This window comes from Cylas formicarius, unplaced genomic scaffold (assembly GCF_029955315.1).
Source record: "Cylas formicarius isolate icCylForm1 unplaced genomic scaffold, icCylForm1.1 PGA_scaffold_4__25_contigs__length_36172078, whole genome shotgun sequence".
Lineage (NCBI taxonomy): Eukaryota > Metazoa > Arthropoda > Insecta > Coleoptera > Brentidae > Cylas > Cylas formicarius.
In genome coordinates, this window is record NW_026844334.1 from 9,647,839 (window position 1) to 9,669,854 (window position 22,016).

General features: G+C 32.1%; 1 protein-coding gene across 1 annotated transcript; it reads right to left on the reverse strand.

Moving 5' to 3' along the window:
• Window positions 1-6,892: 6,892 nt before the first annotated feature.
• On the reverse strand, window positions 6,893-20,300 carry LOC132700875 (uncharacterized). The gene is made up of 24 exons (XM_060668452.1): window positions 20,107-20,300; window positions 18,156-18,262; window positions 17,994-18,084; window positions 17,751-17,936; window positions 17,110-17,176; window positions 16,922-17,048; window positions 16,693-16,872; window positions 15,813-15,881; window positions 15,551-15,716; window positions 14,935-15,114; window positions 14,719-14,877; window positions 13,709-13,857; window positions 12,616-12,818; window positions 12,385-12,548; window positions 10,623-10,732; window positions 10,475-10,565; window positions 10,227-10,412; window positions 9,449-9,518; window positions 9,265-9,391; window positions 9,052-9,204; window positions 8,927-8,995; window positions 8,707-8,878; window positions 7,175-7,354; window positions 6,893-7,101 (listed from the first exon to the last, which is right to left on the reverse strand). Exons 1-24 carry the CDS (start codon window positions 20,261-20,263, stop codon window positions 6,935-6,937), a joined length of 3,330 nt encoding a protein of 1,109 aa, XP_060524435.1. The 5' UTR covers window positions 20,264-20,300; the 3' UTR covers window positions 6,893-6,934.
• Between the last annotated feature and the right edge of the window lie 1,716 nt (window positions 20,301-22,016).

The following is a 22,016-nucleotide window of genomic DNA, read 5'->3' on the forward strand; positions in this document are numbered from 1 at the left end:
TAGGTACTTCAGCAGAATAGTACTGAAATTTATTATACGGACGACTGTGACAAGCACAAAAAACAGCCTGGAATGTTGCATAAGCGTCCATTATTGAAACAGGATAATGCAGGAGCACATACCGCAAAAAAATGAAGAGTATTTTGAACAATTTAGGATGGGACTTGCTTCCGCATCCACCTTATTCCCCAGACCTCTCACCCACCAGTAATCATATGTTAACGGATTAAAAAATATATCGTTGGAATAATAGTATATTATCCAACAAGTGCTGTAAACGCCATTTAACTCACGAGTTTATTTAACACGAGCGGAGCGTGTGTTTAATAAACGAGTGAGTTAAAAAGTTTATCGAACGTGTTGCATTCTATACTTTTCTACTACCGTTAATTTTTGGGTACATTTTCCCAAAACGCGAATACATTCACTGACATGACCGTCACAATTGACAAACGTCAAAATTCAAAGCGCGGGAAATATCTCCGAAAACATCCGATTGCTCTCAAATCCTTGCTGTAAAATCCCGGAAATGTCCGAAGTGCCTCGGATTCGTGGGAAACGAAACTGACGTGGTAAAGTGACGCTTCCCGCACGCTAGATCGGTGGGTAATTAGGTGTTTTACAGACGGGAGTGGAAAAATATATTTGCAGTTAGCTGCAGGTTAGGTTGGAACACTACCTTGTAAAATTGACTGAAATTTGCGAAACAATAAAAATTATTGTCAAAATCTTAGAACTTTGCAAACATCCCTCGTAAATTCGTGGGAGCAATAAAAATTTGGAAGAGCATTTGAGAGTTTCGTTTGTTATAATCTGTAAATAATTTTTCCATAAAGGAAAAACAGCAAATATACCGAAACAGTTAGAAATATTTAGTTGCTAATACGAAATTAAGAAAGAAAAAACAAATAATTAGTAGTATGTACTCGCCCTTGACCAATTTGTCTACTTCGTAATTACGCGTCAAAAAATTCTTGAGCGGCTTGAAAACCTCGACGAGCAACTTCATTTTATTTCATTCCCATTTTTGAGACTTTTGAATCGCACTTAATCTTTCTTTAATTTGTTGGACAGTTAAATATTTCCGAGGCGATTCGTTAATAATTCAGTTCATTTGCCAAACAAGAATGCATTTCTAAGTGACCAAAGTTTCTTTTCCCCTAAACTAAAACCGATAGCAGTTTTTTTAACATTTTCGTTACACGAGCTGACTTTTTAAAGTTATGTGATCCGTGGGTTTGATATAATTAATTGTTTTGCAAATACTCAAAAAGTTAACTTTTCTTCAACAAATGGGAAATAGAAATCATTATTTTTTATGGGGTCCACAATAACGACTACATCTTTTAAGATAAGTATAACATCAAAGTTGCTCTTAAACCAAGTAACGACAGCAAAAAATGATTAGCTAAAATTAGAGAAAGAACGTATGTTGTCCTACAAACTAAAATGGAAAGGCCGCAATAGAACATATGTCGGCCAATCATAACATGTCATGGGAGGATCTCAACTAACCAAAAAACTGTTAAAAATAACAAAGTTCAATGCTCCTCTCTGGCCAAATTTCAGAAAGCGATTACCACAGAGAGAGTGGTACTTGAAATACTACCCATTGAAAAAAGTCTTAATTTAATTTCAGCATTTTCTTTATTTGTTAGTTATATACCAAAATCGCTTATAACCGAAACATACATTATTATAAATACAAATATACTAAACTTGGAGGAAAGATTCAACGTGGTAAAAAAATGTCAGTAAGTCATACAATAACGCGTTTTACCACAAACCGAAACTCAATTTTACAACAAACTTCAGTTTTAATCTTCTCCTGAAGATGCCAACTTGGTTGGCGAAACGCGCGTCGATTACGTAAAATTGAGTTTCGGTTTGTGGTAAAACGCGTTATTGTGTGTTAGTGCAGTGCCGAAGGTTCCAGTCAAGAGTTAAAAAAAGAGCTATAGCTTGTCAAAATTCATTTTTTTGAATTTTATTTTTCAACGGTATAAGGTGATTTAGTAAAAGTCATTGTTTCAAAATAAAAGTGTTTCAGAAATCTATCACTAGAGGGCACCGTACCTTGAAATTTTTTTTTATTTTCCCTGTATTATATTTATTTGGACTGATATTGCAAAATAGAACAGATTGCCTTAATCCTCAAAAATTGTTACTCTTGTTTTATATCGATAAGTGTCAATGTTTAGCCACAAATCGATTTTTATTTATATTCGATATATTCGATATTTATTTAGATTGCTTGATTCAGGTTCTTTATATTAGGTGTTTAAAAATATTTGTTACGATGTCTTGAATATCTACCATAATTTATAAACTTTTATTTTTTTTAAGAAGTCGTATTTCCAGAAAAATGATTTTGTGTTTTTTTGTTATTTTTGTATTTGAGCTTTGATATGACTTTTTCCTTTATTAGGACTGACATTGCAAAATAGAACAGATTGCCTTAATCCTCAAAAATTGTTACTCTTGTTTTATATCGATAAGTGTCAATGTTTAGCCACAAATCGATTTTTATTTATATTCGATATATTCGATATTTATTTAGATTGCTTGATTCAGGTTCTTTATATTAGGTGTTTAAAAATATTTGTTACGATGTCTTGAATATCTACCATAATTTATAAACTTTTATTTTTTTTAAGAAGTCGTATTTCCAGAAAAATGATTTTGTGTTTTTTTGTTATTTTTGTATTTGAGCTTTGATATGACTTTTTCCTTTATTAGGACTGACATTGCAAAATAGAACAGATTGCCTTAATCCTCAAAAATTGTTACTCTTGTTTTATATCGATAAGTGTCAATGTTTAGCCACAAATCGATTTTTATTTATATTCGATATATTCGATATTTATTTAGATTGCTTGATTCAGGTTCTTTATATTAGGTGTTTAAAAATATTTGTTACGATGTCTTGAATATCTACCATAATTTATAAACTTTTATTTTTTTTTAAGAAGTCGTATTTCCAGAAAGAAATGATTTTGTGTTTTTTTGTTATTTTTGTATTTGAGCTTTGATATGACTTTTTCATTTATTAGGACTGATATTGCAAAATAGAACAGATTGCCTTAATCCTCAAAAATTGTTACTCTTGTTTTATATCGATAAGTGTCAATGTTTAGCCACAAATCGATTTTTATTTATATTCGATATATTCGATATTTATTTAGATTGCTTGATTCAGGTTCTTTATATTAGGTGTTTAAAAATATTTGTTACGATGTCTTGAATATCTACCATAATTTATAAACTTTTATTTTTTTTTAAGAAGTCGTATTTCCAGAAAGAAATGATTTTGTGTTTTTTTGTTATTTTTGTATTTGAGCTTTGATATGACTTTTTCATTTATTAGGACTGACATTGCAAAATAGAACAGATTGCCTTAATCCTCAAAAATTGTTACTCTTGTTTTATATCGATAAGTGTCAATGTTTAGCCACAAATCGATTTTTATTTATATTCGATATATTCGATATTTATTTAGATTGCTTGATTCAGGTTCTTTATATTAGGTGTTTAAAAATATTTGTTACGATGTCTTGAATATCTACCATAATTTATAAACTTTTATTTTTTTTTAAGAAGTCGTATTTCCAGAAAGAAATGATTTTGTGTTTTTTTGTTATTTTTGTATTTGAGCTTTGATATGACTTTGTCATTTATTAGGACTGATATTGCAAAATAGAACAGATTGCCTTAATCCTCAAAAATTGTTACTCTTGTTTTATATCGATAAGTGTCAATGTTTAGCCACAAATCGATTTTTATTTATATTCGATATATTCGATATTTATTTAGATTGCTTGATTCAGGTTCTTTATATTAGGTGTTTAAAAATATTTGTTACGATGTCTTGAATATCTACCATAATTTATAAACTTTTATTTTTTTTTAAGAAGTCGTATTTCCAGAAAGAAATGATTTTGTGTTTTTTTGTTATTTTTGTATTTGAGCTTTGATATGACTTTGTCATTTATTAGGACTGATATTGCAAAATAGAACAGATTGCCTTAATCCTCAAAAATTGTTACTCTTGTTTTATATCGATAAGTGTCAATGTTTAGCCACAAATCGATTTTTATTTATATTCGATATATTCGATATTTATTTAGATTGCTTGATTCAGGTTCTTTATATTAGGTGTTTAAAAATATTTGTTACGATGTCTTGAATATCTACCATAATTTATAAACTTTTATTTTTTTTTAAGAAGTCGTATTTCCAGAAAGAAATGATTTTGTGTTTTTTTGTTATTTTTGTATTTGAGCTTTGATATGACTTTTTCATTTATTAGGACTGACATTGCAAAATAGAACAGATTGCCTTAATCCTCAAAAATTGTTACTCTTGTTTTATATCGATAAGTGTCAATGTTTAGCCACAAATCGATTTTTATTTATATTCGATATATTCGATATTTATTTAGATTGCTTGATTCAGGTTCTTTATATTAGGTGTTTAAAAATATTTGTTACGATGTCTTGAATATCTACCATAATTTATAAACTTTTATTTTTTTTTAAGAAGTCGTATTTCCAGAAAGAAATGATTTTGTGTTTTTTTGTTATTTTTGTATTTGAGCTTTGATATGACTTTGTCATTTATTAGGACTGATATTGCAAAATAGAACAGATTGCCTTAATCCTCAAAAATTGTTACTCTTGTTTTATATCGATAAGTGTCAATGTTTAGCCACAAATCGATTTTTATTTATATTCGATATATTCGATATTTATTTAGATTGCTTGATTCAGGTTCTTTATATTAGGTGTTTAAAAATATTTGTTACGATGTCTTGAATATCTACCATAATTTATAAACTTTTATTTTTTTTTAAGAAGTCGTATTTCCAGAAAGAAATGATTTTGTGTTTTTTTGTTATTTTTGTATTTGAGCTTTGATATGACTTTTTCATTTATTAGGACTGATATTGCAAAATAGAACAGATTGCCTTAATCCTCAAAAATTGTTACTCTTGTTTTATATCGATAAGTGTTAATGTTTAGCCACAAATCGATTTTTTATTTTCCTCTCAAATTTTATCTAACGGGACTTTGAAAGTCATTGTCCTAATCCGTTAAAAATTAATTTTTATAAAGAGAGTTTATTATCGAACTGCTACTGTAATGGCCCATCAGGAATATTCAAGTACTGAATATCGAGATATGCATTTTTTCTACAGAAGAGTAAATGGAAATGCAGATTAAACACGACGGCTTTATATCGAGCTTTATCCCAATAGAAACGTTCTATCTGCTAAGATATTCATCAACGTAAACGGAAGACTTGGTGAAAGAGGGAGACCAAGGTATAAAAGAACCGCTGCAACAAATGATTTTCGGATATTTCATGTTTAAAGGATTCAAGCGCTGTATTAGGGAGATTAGCAATTGAGAGTAATTGTATGCAATCAAATTTTAGAAAAACTTCAAAATTACCCGCAATTCTTAAATGTCATTTTGTTCACTGACGAGGCTGGATTCAATCGTGATGGTATTGTAAATTTTCGAAATGTGCATCAATGGAACATTCATAACCCACGTGCAAAAATTGAAGGAAAACATCAGCGCCGGGTTTCTTTAAATATAGGGGCAGTGATTATAGGAGATAATATTATAAGACCTTATTTCTTTAACGGATCGCTTAATGGCAATTGCAATTTGCAATTTGCAATTTACAATTTCTCCAATTTATCCAAGAGGTACACTTGCAGTGGAGATAAAACAGCAGTGATGAGTATATTTGTCTTAGTCTTAATGCTATTTCATGTTATTTGCGCCTAGTTGATATTTTTCGTCCGGTTTCTCCAATCTTTGCCGCATATGCATAGATTGCTGTAAATTCCTGACATCTCAAATCGAATTTTGTCTTTGACGGATCGAAGGTGTTCAGAGATTTTTGGACAAGTGATAAATCTGATTTTGATCTGATTTTATATTTCTTTTGAACTTTTGATATGTGGTCAGTGATGTTTTGAATATAAGGAAGGACAACAGTGGCAAGTGTGGGATTGCTTTCGGTTTCATTGCTATTGGAAGGTTGTGGTGAAGTATATTTTGTGATGGAACGCATAATATCTTTAATGTGGAAATTATTAGAGAGAAGAGCAGAGGAAAGGTGTTCTAATTCTGGGTTCAATGACCCAGACTGAGTTAGTTTTGTAAAAAAGGGAGTTGATAACCGATAATTTTTGGCCCGGTTGGTGATGTGACAATGCATTAAGGTATCGGTCTGACTGCGTAGGTTTTCTGTAAACACAGTGGTGTTAGGTCTGATTTTCTGTTGATAAGAATATCTAAGAATGGAAGGTTATTATTAGTTTCCAACTCAATAGTAAAACGAATGTTAGGGTGTATAGAGTTTAAATGTCTAAGAAAATTTACTAGGGTTTCTTGACCATGAGGCCAAATAACAAAAGTATCATCGACGTAGCGTCTCCATAATTTTGGTTTTAGATGGAAAGGCTTCCATAAATATATTCGCGATGACTGGTGGTAATGAAGAAAGAACCCATAGCTGTTCCCAACTTTTGTTCAAAAATTTGACCGTTATAAGAAAAATATGTTCCAGGTTCTCGGATTTTAGTATATCTGAAATGATGGTGAGAGTTTCAGGAATAGGAACTTTAGTAACGAGGGATTCTACGTCGAAACTAACTTTATTAAAACTCTTTATAGGGAAAACTGACAGTTCTGTACTTAATTTTCTTCCACTTCATTGAACAAATAAAAAGCATTACATTAGATACACAAGATATTCCGGTTAGTTGTTTATGTTTATTTGACCGAGATACTAAAAAGTAGTCTAAAACATTCTGGGAGGGTATACAGAACAAAACCTCATAAAAAACATATTTATTTCTATTTTTAGTTTTCATTACAATAAATAATAATAAATAACAAAATCCGCTGGTATTGACTCATTTCCAGACACGTTTTTTAATACTCAAAAAGTAACCCCTCTTGGGCCTCACTGAAATGTCCATCCGTAGCGGCAAATCTGGTAGTTGTCCTTCAGCCTCGATTTCGAATCGCTGCAGCAAGTTCGATAGGAATATTTTTAAGCCGGTGTTGGCCAAGATTTTTCCTAAAAGTTAACCAAAATTGTTGCTCTATAATCTGGCAAAGTCTTGAACAGTTTTGGAAATTTTGAGGCTTACCGATACATCCTCTCGGTCCGGCACTAAATGGAACGAAAGCATACACGTGACGACCTTTTACTTTTTCCGGCAGAAAATGATCCGGGTGAAAGTGGTGGGGGTTATCCCAGTACCTTGGATCCCTATGAATATTAAAAATTGCCACCACAATAGCTGAATCTTTGGGTATCAACCATTTGTCTACAAATGAAGAAGGACTTGCTAATTAAACAACTTCACGATATACGCGGATGAGCATAATCCATAACTGTTTAAGAGTGATTTGTCAGTAAGTGTATAAATAATTTAGCTGGACTCTTTAATTACCGAGATAGAACAAAATCAATAAAATGTTGATGGTTCTAGATGTTTCAATATAATAGCAATAATTGCTTTCCTCAAAAAAACGGAATTTGCAACAAACTTTAGTGCTGCTTATTAAAAACAGATATAATAAATTCTTGAGTAGGAAAAAAAATTATTTAAAGCAGTTGGGTACTTTTGGAACTTCAAAACGTCAATGAATTTCGAAACATTTTAGTGCAATTTAGAGAAAGAGTTGAAGACTTAAACGAGGAGGTTTTGTTGTCATAATTTGTTTTGCAGTCGTCATAATTAATGGAAGTTTTTGATGAAATGGGTGGTTATTACTGGTAGTTGAAGTTGTCATTAGTTGTCATTTTTAAAATTATGCTTTAATGTTGGGGAATCTAAGGAAGTTTTTGAGATAATTAGGGGAGATTTTGTGCAAATAAGTGGTTCAAACCCATTTGAATCTGAAGACGCACGAGGATCTGTAGAAATAGAATAGATGTGGGATGATATATCAATAAAGTGCATAAAAACATTAATAATCAAATATCTCTATTCCTAAAGAGAATATTTTCTATGAAGCTCTTAATTTAATAGCAGTTGGGTCGTTCCGACTTACAAAAGTTAAACTTAATAAATATAAATAAGAACTATAACATTCTGAAAGAATTCATATAAAAACCTAAAAATGTACTTTTGGTTTAATAAGAAACATTTTGGCAAAAGTTTTGTCTGTTGCATTTGTATTCTACCGAATGCCCTCTGACTGTCTTTGCTTTTATGGCTATTTTTTTAAATATAAGAGTTGTTTATAATTTTTGACATTATTAAAACTTTTTGCCACATGTGGGTTTTATATATTAGACTTCAGGATATGCTAGTCTGTTGGACTGTACTGTTATGTTAATTTTTTGTCAAATTTATATTTATTTGCTTTATTTATTTTTTATTATTTATTTTATATTACATTTGCTTGATTTAGGTTCTTTATAATAGGTGTTTTAAAATATGAATTTAAAATTTATAAACGTTTAAATTTTTTTAAGAAGTCGTATTTCCAGAAAGAAATGATTTTTTGGTTTTTTTGTTATTTTTGTATTTGAGCTTTGATATGATTTTTTCTTTTGTTGATAATATTTTTTCCTTTAAATGTAGATATAGATATAGATTCTTAACTGTCTCATTAAAACCACAATTTTATTTAAATACACAGATAAAAGAGGTAATCATTATTACTATACCTTCGAGTTCAAAATCTTCGGTGCATCTCCTGAGAATATATGGAGCTATGGGGAACAGACGTTGAGCGTCTTTTATGCACATGCTTAGATACGGCAGTTTGGTGAGGTCTTCAGGCGTGACGGGCCTCGGCGTTTCCCCAAAGACTTCTCTGACTTCCGCAGCCGCTTTTTGCTAAAGTACACGTTAAACAGGAGCATTCGGCGAATCAACTCGACTTACCTGGTGCTCCGGATACATTCCCAGGCAAACTGAAGTGAAACTTGAGATTATGGTCAGGGTATCTTCCGCCTAAAAATAAAACCGACTGTACGGTAGGTCTGGGAAATGTCTGAAGTGATACAGACGGCTGCGTGTAGTGTTAAGAGATGATCGATGAACGTTTCCGAATCGATAATTCCAGGATTATCTTCGATGAAATCAGCTAGTCGGTCCACCACCGGTGGAAAGTCTCTGACAGTTTTAGTTATCTTCCTTCTTTTGTAAGACGCGTCTATTATCTGAAACGAACAACGTGTTAGGACTTAGGGTTTAAAAATTGCTTTTGGAATCTGATTTACATCCTGCGTCAGTTTCCTGAGCGTTTTACGTAGCTGGTCTTGCCTCGCTTTTAGCGGCGAATTGTTGAATATTATGTCCGGGTGTAGCCAGGGCTTTACGAGCCTGGTGAACCCGAAATTATAAACGCTGAAAAGTTTGAGTTAATGCATATCAACTCTGAACGAAATGCGAATACGATCTTACTCAATCATGGCTTGATCGAACGGTTTGTATCCTTTTTGTTGTACTTTCGCGTCTATTCCAAACAGTATTTCTAAACAGAAAATAAATCTTTATATTTAATTTGATCGAATTTTTATAAAATTATTTTTTGGTGGGTGAACAAGATTTTTATTAATTTAATATAATAATACTTCACGGAGTTTTAAAATAACAACTGTCCTTTATAATAATTTAAGTCGAATTATTGGCGCTTTAATACAATTTGAGACGTGTTTATCAAATTTTACCCATTAATATTATCCATTAAATTTTTAACCTCATTCTTAAGTAATATATTCCTCCTATTTAAACTTAAATCCGCGGTCTATACCGACTGATTTTTCGTCTCTAGTAGGTGAGAAGTGCACGGGAATGGAAAAATGATTATTTTAAAAATTTTTGGTACTTGGATTTGGATGTCTGCTATAACGAACTCAAATATTTTCAATAATGCAACGTTGCCACTTCTAAAAATATCATGTGGCATCATCGTTGTATTAAATAATCAAAAGAAAACAGGAAATATAAAAAAATAATAAAATGTACTACAAGCAGGTAACATTGTCGCAGAATGAGAAGCCTAACACGGAACTATGAAGTACACTAACACTACACTACACTACTAACATTAATTAAATTGGAAGTTATATCTCTTTTGAAGGATACACTCATCTGTAGTCAAAGATTTAGTTTGTACATAGAAGTGTTTAATGAACGATTTGGTTTAAAAGTTAGTGTCCTGTTTACGGAAAACACTCACCTTGAATGATATCCACCATACACTTGTGTACCACGTGTCCGTAATTGAATGTTCCTTTATCGACAAACTCTTCGAGTTTGTCCATGCAAATGTTGATGTGTTTCTGCATTATGCAAACGCACTCGTGTGCGAATTTCAAATCGAATATGGGCTGTATGATGCGACGGTGCTGCTTGTAGAGCGCTCCTGGAATTTTAAAAGCTCAAAGTGTCGGAAACTCGTGCGGGCGCAAATGAATTCAAAATTACCCGATCCTGTTACTAAACCTTCCCCTAAATAGGGTTTGATAAATTCGTAGAGGTCGTGTTTGTGGGCGAATTTGGGGGAAGACATAATTTTCTGCAACCAATTTTATATAAAACTTTGAGATGTGAAAACGAAGCGATGGTTACTTACCTCTGCATGATTTGGATTGTTGAAGGATATTAGTAATTTATTTCCTAACCAAAATCTGACCGGAACGTCCGAGTATAACTTCATTAGTTCATATATTCTCATTAACACCTCTAAAAAAAACTTGTTCATTAATTTCCCCTTAATTCGATCGTTTTGCTGTTAGTTATGCCTTCAAAAGGAAGGAAATTTAAGGAATAAATATAACTTCTTAAATTAACTACATAATATTAATATATATTATGGGACAGTGTAATACGAGCTTATAAGAACGCATTAGCATTAACTAACACTCAGCATAGGAAAGATGAATGAGGTAGCTCCAGCAAAGGAGTTCTAAATTAATTATTTCTTGCTAGCTAGTCGTCGTTAGTTTTTGGCAACTGGTATTTAACCTAGGGATAACACGCTACCGATTAGTCGGCCACCCGTGCTATAAATTACGCACAAAAGCGATTTTTACAAGTCTAAAGGTTACTTTATACGTGCAAATAAACGACGAAACAGCACGCTTTTTATTTCGTTATTTCATTGATTGCTAAATTGCGATGCTATGGATAAACATAGAATATTTCCTGAGCCAACAACAAACCAGTTCAGAGTCCTTTTAGCTAGTTAGAAATGTCCAATTTTCCATCCTATCCTTATTTTATTACTACAATAGAAAAATATGCATCACTTTGGCAAGTCTTTTCTTCAACCCGTTTTACATTTGCGCCATCTACCGGAAGATATAGATCGTCAAAAAACGTTTCCAGCAAATTATCATCTTTTTGAGAAGCGTTCAATAGGCCTCTTCTACAACTGATTTCGTTAATATTTTTTTATCAATATAATAAATAAACTTGGTACATGCAAAGAACGCCACCTTTCGAGAAAAGCAAATTATTAGCTACAAGAAAAAAAACTAGCTCTGGTTCTTTTGAATTCCGGGGAATCCAAAATCATGAAAAAAACGTGTAAACCAAAGGTAATTTTAATAACATTGATCTCCCGAGATGTTTTTTCGATGTTCTTTTTTAGGATCTTATAATCTGCTACAAGCTAGCTAGTCTTTTTTGGACTTATTTCCACGGCGTGTCGGAAAAATTTTGTAACTGTGTAACTAAGTTAGTTTGAACACTGAAACATTGTTTCTCACTTTAATTAGCCCGATTGAATCCGACTTCTAAAAAGTTCGCACTTTATACAACCGTTCTTTTACTGAAGTTTACTCCGGAGTGAATCAAGGTCCTGCCTTGGGGCTAATTTGCACTATTTATAGAGCTTTTTAAGCACAATTTAAAATTTAAATCTTCAAAAAACCTAATAAGTATGTTAAGCTGTATCAGTTGAGAATTCAGCTAAAGTAGATGCCGAACCTTGACTTGATGTTGAAGTATTGAACTGAGGAGGCTTTTACTTGATGAAAATCCATTTATCAAAATAAATAAGAACCAAAAGTTCAGATTTTCACGAAATTATATATTTTGACATGACAATTGTTTCGACAACACCGTGTCTTTATCAAATGTTTGATAAAGACAGGGTGTTGTCGAAACAATTGTCATGTCAAAATATATAATTTCGTGAAAATCTGAACTTTTAGTTCTTATTTATTTTGATGTTGAAGATTTATAATTAAAACTGGTTCACAAACCAGTACTTAAATCAAATATATATTCATTTTTAAATTGTATACCCTGTACGCAAATAGGCTTTTTAAATTGAAATTGCCAAAAGAGCAATCTTGGCCACGTACTTATTAAACGCCCTGAATACATACCCTCATTTTTACACATGAACTTATGAGCATTGCCGATGATGGGAAACGCGAACGGTCCGGGGAGTTTGCTGGCTGCCCAATATAAATGCCGTCGTTTCCAGTTGTAGTAAACTAGCAGCACCGCCAGCAGAACCAGCGCGATCACTTCTAAGTACGTAGTAATCCTGCAAAAGAACAAAAACCGCGAAAATAGATAACACGGTTTACCAAACGCCGTGTAATTTCTCTTACATTCTGGTGCGCTGTTTACTGGTTCGTTTGTGCCGCAATTTCACAACAACTGCTTGTTTTAACGTCGCACAGGTATTACATCTTCGGGGGACCTTGGTCGACATAAAATTACTAGAATAACAATTGCTGACGACACTTACAGGGAGCACCCAATTTGTTTGCAATTTGTAGGTGCAAAGTATGAACGACGTGAGTATTTCACACTGTAAACATTACGCGGTGAATGAGTTTGCATAAAAAATACTCATCATTGCAATTAAGAACGTCAGTAAGATACAAAATAAAAATATGTAGGAACGGGGGGATCAGAAGAAAGGCGACAAGTCAAGCTTCAGAGAAGCGCCTTCCCATATCACCACACTGCGTATGCTTAGTTTGGACACATAATTTCCGTCCAATACTTAAAAATCTTTACTCTGGTAATGGACGTTTACTATAGCATCACTCCGGACAAAAGTTTGATGTTTTATAATTTTTTTTTCCGATTTCCATGAGTCTGTAGATCCATTTATTATATTTTAATTACTTTTAAAGGGACATTTTTCGACTAATCTATATTTCAGAGGAGTAAATCAAACTGATGCTTGAAACTGAGGTGAATAATTTTATTTGACTATTTCTTGTAATCTTTGATGTATTCTAAAACATTTCGTTTTTTGATTCATTGCATTATCACATTTCTGCTGCGAGCTGCAATTTTTTTTATCAAAACAGCAGTGATCGGTTTTCTCTAGCCTGCTCTAGCCACATCTGCGTTAGTTAATATACAGGGTGATTCATAATGAATCGGCTATCTCGAAACTGAAGATTAGACACCAAAATATTTGTTCACCTTGCTTTATATTGATGTGTCTGGTTTCGGAAATTCGGGTCCCCTGTTCAAAGTTTAAATGTTATTCTGAATCATTTTTTTTCTGATTAAACGTAATGAACATCTGAAAGAAGCATTTTTATATTTTTTTATAAATACTTATATTTTTATATTTTATTTATTATTTTTATTTATTTATTTATATTTAAAATTTAAAATATGAAATTTAATAATAACAATTTTGGTAATAGAAATAAAAAATTCAAATCAAATATATTTTACAATACATTCCAAGTGAGTTTGTTTAACTTCCAAAGAGTCCAGACTTAAACTTTCCGGACTTCTTAATAGAGTCATACTTGAAGAATTTGGTACAAGAAATTCATTCATTAGAGGAGTTGCGGTAGAAAATAGATGGAGCAGCGAGTATCCTTAGAAATAATAGAGAAGTTTTGTTTAACATTCTAATATATTTAAGAGAATGTATAGCAAAATATATTGAGATAGATGTGGACAATTTCAACATTATTATTTTGTTGGTTTTATTCTTATTGATTGTATTTTTTTTATAGTTTTCTGTATCTTTTTCATCTTTTAAGGATATATAAAAAAAAACGAAAAAACATTTTGAACTTTATAAATTCCAATAAGTCAAAAGCCGATAGAGTTAAACATCGTAAATAAGAGTCTATTCTATGAAAAATTGAAAAATTGAATATTACAGATTGTCATTATGTTTTAATCATAGCTCGATAGATAAAATAAATATTAGATTTATTTAAATAATACGCAAATTTCCGAAAACAGTGACATGTATATGCATGTCGAGCTCAATCAATATTTTGGTGTCTAGTATCTCCCTAGAGATTGTCCATTCTTTGTGAATTATCCTATGTAATGTTCAAAAGGAGAACCATTCCTTCGTTTATAGCCTATTGAATAAAAGTGCTCAGCTCGAGAAACGCAAAATTTACCAAATGAAATCTCTGGAATTTGAAATGCACATTTTATGAAACATTTTTGACAATATAAAAATGTAAAATAAAAAAAAATATTTACATAGATATCTTAGAAAGCCTGTTTTACAAAATTTATAAATATTTCAATATATATTTCTAATCCTCAAAAATGTAAGAAAAAATCCGTATTTTTTCAGCATAAGCGTATGCATGTCGTTCATTATATTTCGGGAAACATACGCAAACTCTAAAATACGTCCTGTTCCATTTATTTAAAAAACTACATTACTATTTCGCGAGGCATATACTAATTTTACGAAAAAAAGTTTCAACCGGTTCTTCGTTTGATTTTAATTTGATATCCATTCTTGGGACGTATTGAAACATCAGTCATCAGTTCGAGGTCGTCTAGACAACCCTCGCACTCCACCACGTAATTAATCAAAATATTCGTCAACAGAACCTTCATGTTTACGTAGGAGTAATGCTGAGCTAAAACGCGAATTATTTATTTTTATGCCGAATATTTTTCTGTATTTATATACGTACCTATGCATCTTCTGGGTCCTGCGCTAAAAGGTAAATAGGCGTAGGGATGCCTTTTCGCCGCTTGTTCGCTATCAAAATGCTCAGGATAGAATCGGTCAGGCTTTTCCCAGTGTCTGGCATCTCGGTGTACTTCGTAAATGCCCAAAATTAACGAACAGCCCTTTGGTATTTTGTATTTATCTGGAAGTAGTATCTTCAAAGTACCTCTCCTAAGTGTTTATTAGCCATGAATAATGCATCTGAGTTTAGAAAAGGATGTCGAGCCATATTTAATATTTATATGCATTTTTTTTAGTCCATCTGTCAAAGTGGAGTTGTCAAATCAAAAGAAAAGAAACAACCTTCTGCTTTGCCACACCAGTGACGGTCAAAGGTAATATATATTACAGATTGCTTTTTTTTTCTTTTTATAATCATCTTTGTTTCTGAGAAGAGCAAATGTAATTTGCTATAAGTTGCCCGTTGGTGCCGAAAAGTTATAGTAGAATATAAAATAATTATTGTTTTAAAATTCATTATAATTTAACATACTTTTCATCTTTTAGTAAAAAGATGAAAGCTGAAATTTTTTAGTATAAATCATAAACTTGTTTATGATTAGTAACCATTTTTTTACCCAATTCGAAATCTTCAAGGACGTCTCTAGGCAAGAAAGGCCCCACGGGAAATAATCGCATGGCCTCCTTTAAACACATTTCCATGTATTTTAGTTTTCCGGTGTCGTCGAAATATACTTGTCTGCGATCCCCCATGATTTCTCGTATCTCTTCCACCACTTTGTCCTGAAAAGATGTCGTTCGGCGTATACTAAACACAAGACCTTATTTTGAAATTCGTTGTAATAAAATAAAAATTAAATATAAAAAGTCACTCTTTACCTGAATGTTCGGGTGCATTCCCAACATCATCAGAGTAAAAGCCACAACAGAAGTTTGTGTATCTTGACTCTAAAATAAAAATTCAATAAGAAATTGGTTATAAACTATACTTAAAATTTGATATGAATTATTTTTTTAACAGGTTTTGAAGTAAATTTATTGGTGTTGTTATAGTATATTATGCAACAAGTGCGATAAACGGCATTTGACTCACGAGTTTATTTGCCACGAGCGGAGCGCGTTTTTAATAAACGAGTGAGTTAACAAGTAAGAAAGTGTTGCATACTATACTTTTTCTACGACCGTTAGTTTTTGGGTACAGTTTCGCAAAACAACACAAATACATTCACTGACATGACCCTCAGAATTGACAAACGTCAAAATTCAAACCGTGGGAAATATCTCCGAAAATATCTGAGTGCCGGAAATGTCCGAAGTGGCTCGGATTCATGGGAAACGAAACTGACGTGGAAAAGTGACGCTTCCCGCACGCTAGATCGGTGGGTAATTAGGTATTTTACAGACGGGAGTAGAAAAAATTTACCTAGCGAAATTACACCGAGCCACTTCGAACATTCCGGGGATTTTATCCAACGGGTTTGAGAGTAATAGGATGTTTTCGGAAATATTTCCTACGCTTTGAATTTTGATGTTTGTCAATTCTGATGGTCGTGTCAGTGTTGTTTTGCGAAAATGTACTTAAAAACTAAAGGTCGTAGAAAAAGTATAGTATGCAACACGTTCGGTAAACTTTTTAATTCGCTCGTTTATTAATCACTCGCTCCACTGCGCTCCGCTCGTGTCAAATTCAATCCGGTCATACTGATTGATTAATCTATGGGGAAAGACATCACAAATCGTATTATTTCCAAAAAATTACCGTTCCTGCAAAAGTCAATATATGATCGCGAAACTCTTCCTCACTCAAACATTCGGGATTGTCCCTAACAAGTTCGAGCATTCTTTCCAGGACAGATGGAGACATCTTGGATCGCTCGTTGGAGAATTCAGAGTCAGTTTCCATGCGTCTTATGATCTCTGGTACCCTTTCGTTGGTAACCTGCAACTCGGCAATCAATATCAATCAATATCAATACCCTACCGCTTACATCTTGAGTTAAGGTCGTCACAACTTTCACCATCTCCTCCTGCTCCTTGTACATGGGAGTAAGCTTGAATATTAGATTAGAATATAGCCAGAAGGATACAACACGTTCAGTGAAAATTTGGTAAAATCTGAAATTAAAGATACCGAAAAAGAACTTTACAAAAACCAAAAATTCTGTTGCGTTTCTACCTCCGAATGTAGCCTGGAACTAGTCTATAATCCACGTTGTGGTCATTTTTGTCTTCCAAAAGAATGTCTAAAACGGTCAGAGGATAATGGAATTTAAGACACATGTTACTTACAAAATAGTGGGAGACTAGCTATTACCCATAGCTAATATTCATCTCTCTAAGCCTCTCTCTTTTCCTTCCTGGTATATAATTTGTGCTTTATCTTGAAAATTGTAGTGAGAAAACTAACAAACGAAAACTAAAATAGTAAACAGAAAAAAGAAAACGTACCTATCCCTAAGAAAAAACAAGACTACTAACCACATAACCAGAAAACGACAAGTAATTGGAAATGAGAAAACATAAAAAGAAAAATTGAAACGGACACTGAAGATACAAGTATTGAAGGACAGAGGTTGCGTCCATGTTTTTTATGGTTGTTTATGTCCATGAAATATTTGTAGCACTCACAAAAGATCTTGATGACTGATTAAAACTCTACATCTGTTGTAAATTATTACAATAGTAGAAAACCAACGGTATAAAATTAGAAATTGGTTTCGCTTAGTTCAGCCATCGTAACCGATTTTTAAACTCTCTCTATATAAAAAAAAACGGCTCATATCTCCGGGCTTTAAATAATTAATTATGATGTTTTACCCATGGTAGCTTCAAATGCGATTTCATGGAGAAGGTACAAAACGTCAAAGTTGTTGCCATCCACGTGTACGTCCAGAAGCTTGACCAAGTTTTCAGCGTGTTTTTGAAAAAAATGCGCGTATCCATCGAGCACTTTGGTGCCGAAGAGGGGTTGCAACAATCGCCGTTGAGTTTTATGCTTAACACCTACCACTTGTTAGTGTTAGCGATCTAGGAGTAAGAAGATGAATAAAATTACCTTACCTCTGGACGTGAAAAGTCCTTGACCCATGAAAGGTTCCAGGAAATTATAAACGAAGCCTTTTGTGGAGATTTTCGAAGACTGCAACACGATCTACAAATATCGGTAGTGATATTAAATTTAATGAACAGAATAAAATACCTATATAGACTCAAACGTGTTACCTGTAAATGGTCGGCATCTTTAATGGAAACTACCAGCTTTGGCCCTAACCACACCCTCGAAGGTGACGGATATTTCTCGGTTATTTTTAACCATCTTTTTAATAAATCTAAAATCGCGGACAAAGATTAATTAATTGCGTACTTAGTCATTTCCTTTGAATATTTAATTAAATAATTCTCCGAGGTAAACAAACTATGCATCTGTAGATAATCAAGTTTTGTAGAGTGTTTTGTAAAAAATAATCTGGTTTAGTGTTCTGTTATGTTATTTTTGAAAAATATTTCTTGGGTATTTAAATAGGTGTCCCTCAATAAAGAAGCTATCCCAAAGGAAACCACTTATTCTAAAACCTGCAAACTTTGTATTTAATGTAAAATTTTATAAGTAAATAATAAGTAAAAGTTTAAATATACATGAGCTGACAACCCTGTTTGTTATTTATACAAATCATTATTTTGAAGTTAATGAGGATGGAACTTAATTTTGAATAAGTTTGCTTATATTTTTGTGTTTTTGGATTACCTCCTTTAAAAAAACAGGTTAAAAATTCTCCTGGCCTGGAATTTTGATACTAGTTAAAATTAATACCAGGTGTTTTCCGTTGTAGTTTGAAAAAAATTGTTTTGAAGATTTGGTTCCACGAAATTTCACTATGATTCGATCGAAAACTAAATTTAGAGTTTCATTGTGCCTACTTTTACCGTTATTAAAGTTTTTTGAGAACCTCAGTTTAGCGGTATCTACAGGGTGGATCGTATGTTATCGGATTTCTTTTCTAATAATCCCTTTCTTTCACATTTTGAATTTGTTCAAACTGACGTTTGCAACTGTATCTTCGTCGTTTTTTTTTATTGTAATGAATCTTTTAATACAAAAAAGCACTAATAGTCAATAAAACAAAGAGAATCTATTATATGTAACAATAAGTTAAAAATACATAAAAATGAGATTTTTTATTAAAATATATATTTCCTTATCACGTACAATTTTTTTTATAATAGTATTAAAATTTTCTGATTTTTTGATATATTGTTTTTCATTTCAAGACATTATACAAAGCTAAAATCTTTTACATAATTAACTTAATTACCAGGCACAGTTGATAAAAAAAATGTTAAATGACAGTAAGTGCCATTTCTTTAGTGTTTAGCATTTTTATAATAAAAGATCGTTTTGTTGCTAATTATTTGATATTGTAGCTGATATAGGAAACCTTATACATGCATTTCTTTTTTAAATATCAAATATAACAAAATTATAGAAATAGGGTGTTTAATTGAAAAAATATTTATTTATTTTTAAAATGTCAACACAAGGAAACACTAATAGGAAGTTAAGTCCAAAATTATGTCAATAGCTAACACCCTTTTCAATTTCAAAAAAATTACTTTTAACGATTGTTTAATGTCACTTTTTGATCACTGTGTATTTATTTTTCAAATATCAATCTCCTTTTATAATGTATAATGGAGACTTTCAGTCGGATAAATCGATAGATATATCTAGACCTGCAAATGGCATAAAATTTAAAATATGTCAGACACGGTAAGGCTTAGGTATAGGTCAATCTGTATAAGATATGTTTAAAAAGTTGCAAAAAATTCGGAACCACCTTAATGCTATTTATTCAAAATAAGACAGTTTTTACTTATGCACCAAAATAAAAACACACTTTATATATGGGAACATTATGTTTTAAAAGTCTAAGCGAAACAACTGGTGTCTTTGAGTCGTTTTGATATTCTTTACAGGTTCTCAGGTAAGGTGAACTCGAGAGTCTCCTTTTTAAAATTTTTCTGAATTTATGATCTAGTAAAATTTACATTCGCTTGCTGATCACAATAAGATTGTGCAAAATAAATTTTAAAAAATATTGAATTAAAAATTTTGAAGGTTACACCGGAAGCGACCCTAAAAACTAAGGAATTGGAATTTGAGTAACACTTCTACCTTCAATTCTGCACATAAAACTAAATCCATTTCCGACAAGGGGTAAGACGGCAGGCGGTCCCGGTAATCGCGCAGCCGCAACATACAAATGCCTTCTGGGCCAATTGTACGCGAAAAACAGGAACAAGCAAAACCCGAACAAAACAGGAAAGAACATCACTGCGTCTGCGGGATCAACCCTTCGACTGCGCTGATCTAACTAGACTTAATATCAATAAGTGACCCAATATCATTTTTATAACTAGCAATTTGCGTTCCTGACCCAGTCACGGCTGGTGGCAATGCAAAATCCGTTCAGAAAAGCTCCTGCCATTGGCGTTTCGGATAAATTCTGTCCAAGAAAACATTTTTTTTATCTATCGTTAACCTCTAATTACACTTCCGTTGCCGCTATTTAAAAGGACAACTATTAAACGATGCGTTCTTGGTTAAACAACAAACAAAATTAAACATACAATGAAAAAAACAGCTGTAAAACAAGATACGGCCAGCTAAATTGTAACTATTTGCTTGGTTCGCTCGTCTCTCTGGTTAATTTCAGTTAAAACGTGTAATATGTCGTTTAAAATGCGTTCAATTCAATTTGTCGGTATTTTCCTTTACTGTCTAACAAATCGGATGTAATGAAACTAACAATTTGTTTACACATTTAATACTGTGTACCTACATTTTAATATTAAACGGAAATTGACGTCTTTTTAAGACATTAATTAAGAATAATAATAAGTAAAACCAAGTGTGGATGCTATTTTTCAACAAAAAAAAGATTCACAAGAATAAAACTTTCCAAAAAAAAAGAAAATTGACAATGCGGTAACCCCGATGTCTAATTTTAATAGCAAAATGCGCTTTTTTTCTTCCATTCTAAAAATATACCATCATTAGCAAAATAAAACGTTGTTATTGTTTAATTGTTTATATTCAAATATTCTTAAGTATATATTTATAGTATATATTTAAAAGTGTTATGGATTCAAGGAGGAATTATAGCAGTCCCTGGACGTACATAGAAAGAATAGTATTGAAATATTGATTTATATTAAATTTATGAGAAGTCGTGCATAATATGTAGCTAGGTAAATTATATTTTCAGGAAAAAAAACACAATTTTCTAAACAACAAACAGCTCTATGGAGGGTGGCACGAGCAATAGTAATAATGGTTTTTTTCTTCGTCTAGTTTCGTTTATCCAAGGTACTTTGATAAAGACAATATCTTCTTATTAGGTCCTGTTCACCATTGTTTGTGCTGTTAGATTGAAAGTCAATTATTGATCAACGATATTTTTCACAACCCGTATTGATATAGTTATTGTCGCAAAACAATTTTTTGAAAACGCCCTTTAAAAAGAGTTTTGTCAACACTGCCACTAACAGATCAGTGGAAATATTGATACCAAAAATAACAATAGATGGTTTAAAGGTAAAAAAAAGTGTCCGTCAAAAGGCGAGACGATATAGTTTGAGATACATTATATGGATGAAAAAGGATGGATTTTTTAAAGCGGTAGTCAACAAAGGATGGTTTCCTATATACCCTGACCAGTCAATTTCACCAGAATAGAATTTTCTAATAATAATAAAAAAAAATTATCGACCATGTTTTAGTGTCCCCCTCGACGCTGGTTTTACGATAAACATAAAAAAAATTGGACACGTAGTTCAGACTAATGAGGCATTATGGAATATCCAGCGCTGTATAAGTTTCCGAATATTTTATTCATAACGTGTTCAGATATTCAACGAACGTTGAATACGCAGTGGCCACTTTTCAATGGGATTTAACCATTAAAGGGTACAGGGTAGATTGAATTAAATTGAAATTAATTTATCAGGTGTGGACTAGTAAATATTTTTAAAAAACCCAAATCTTACTTTTTTATTTCCCTCCTAGCACACTGATTTCGAATT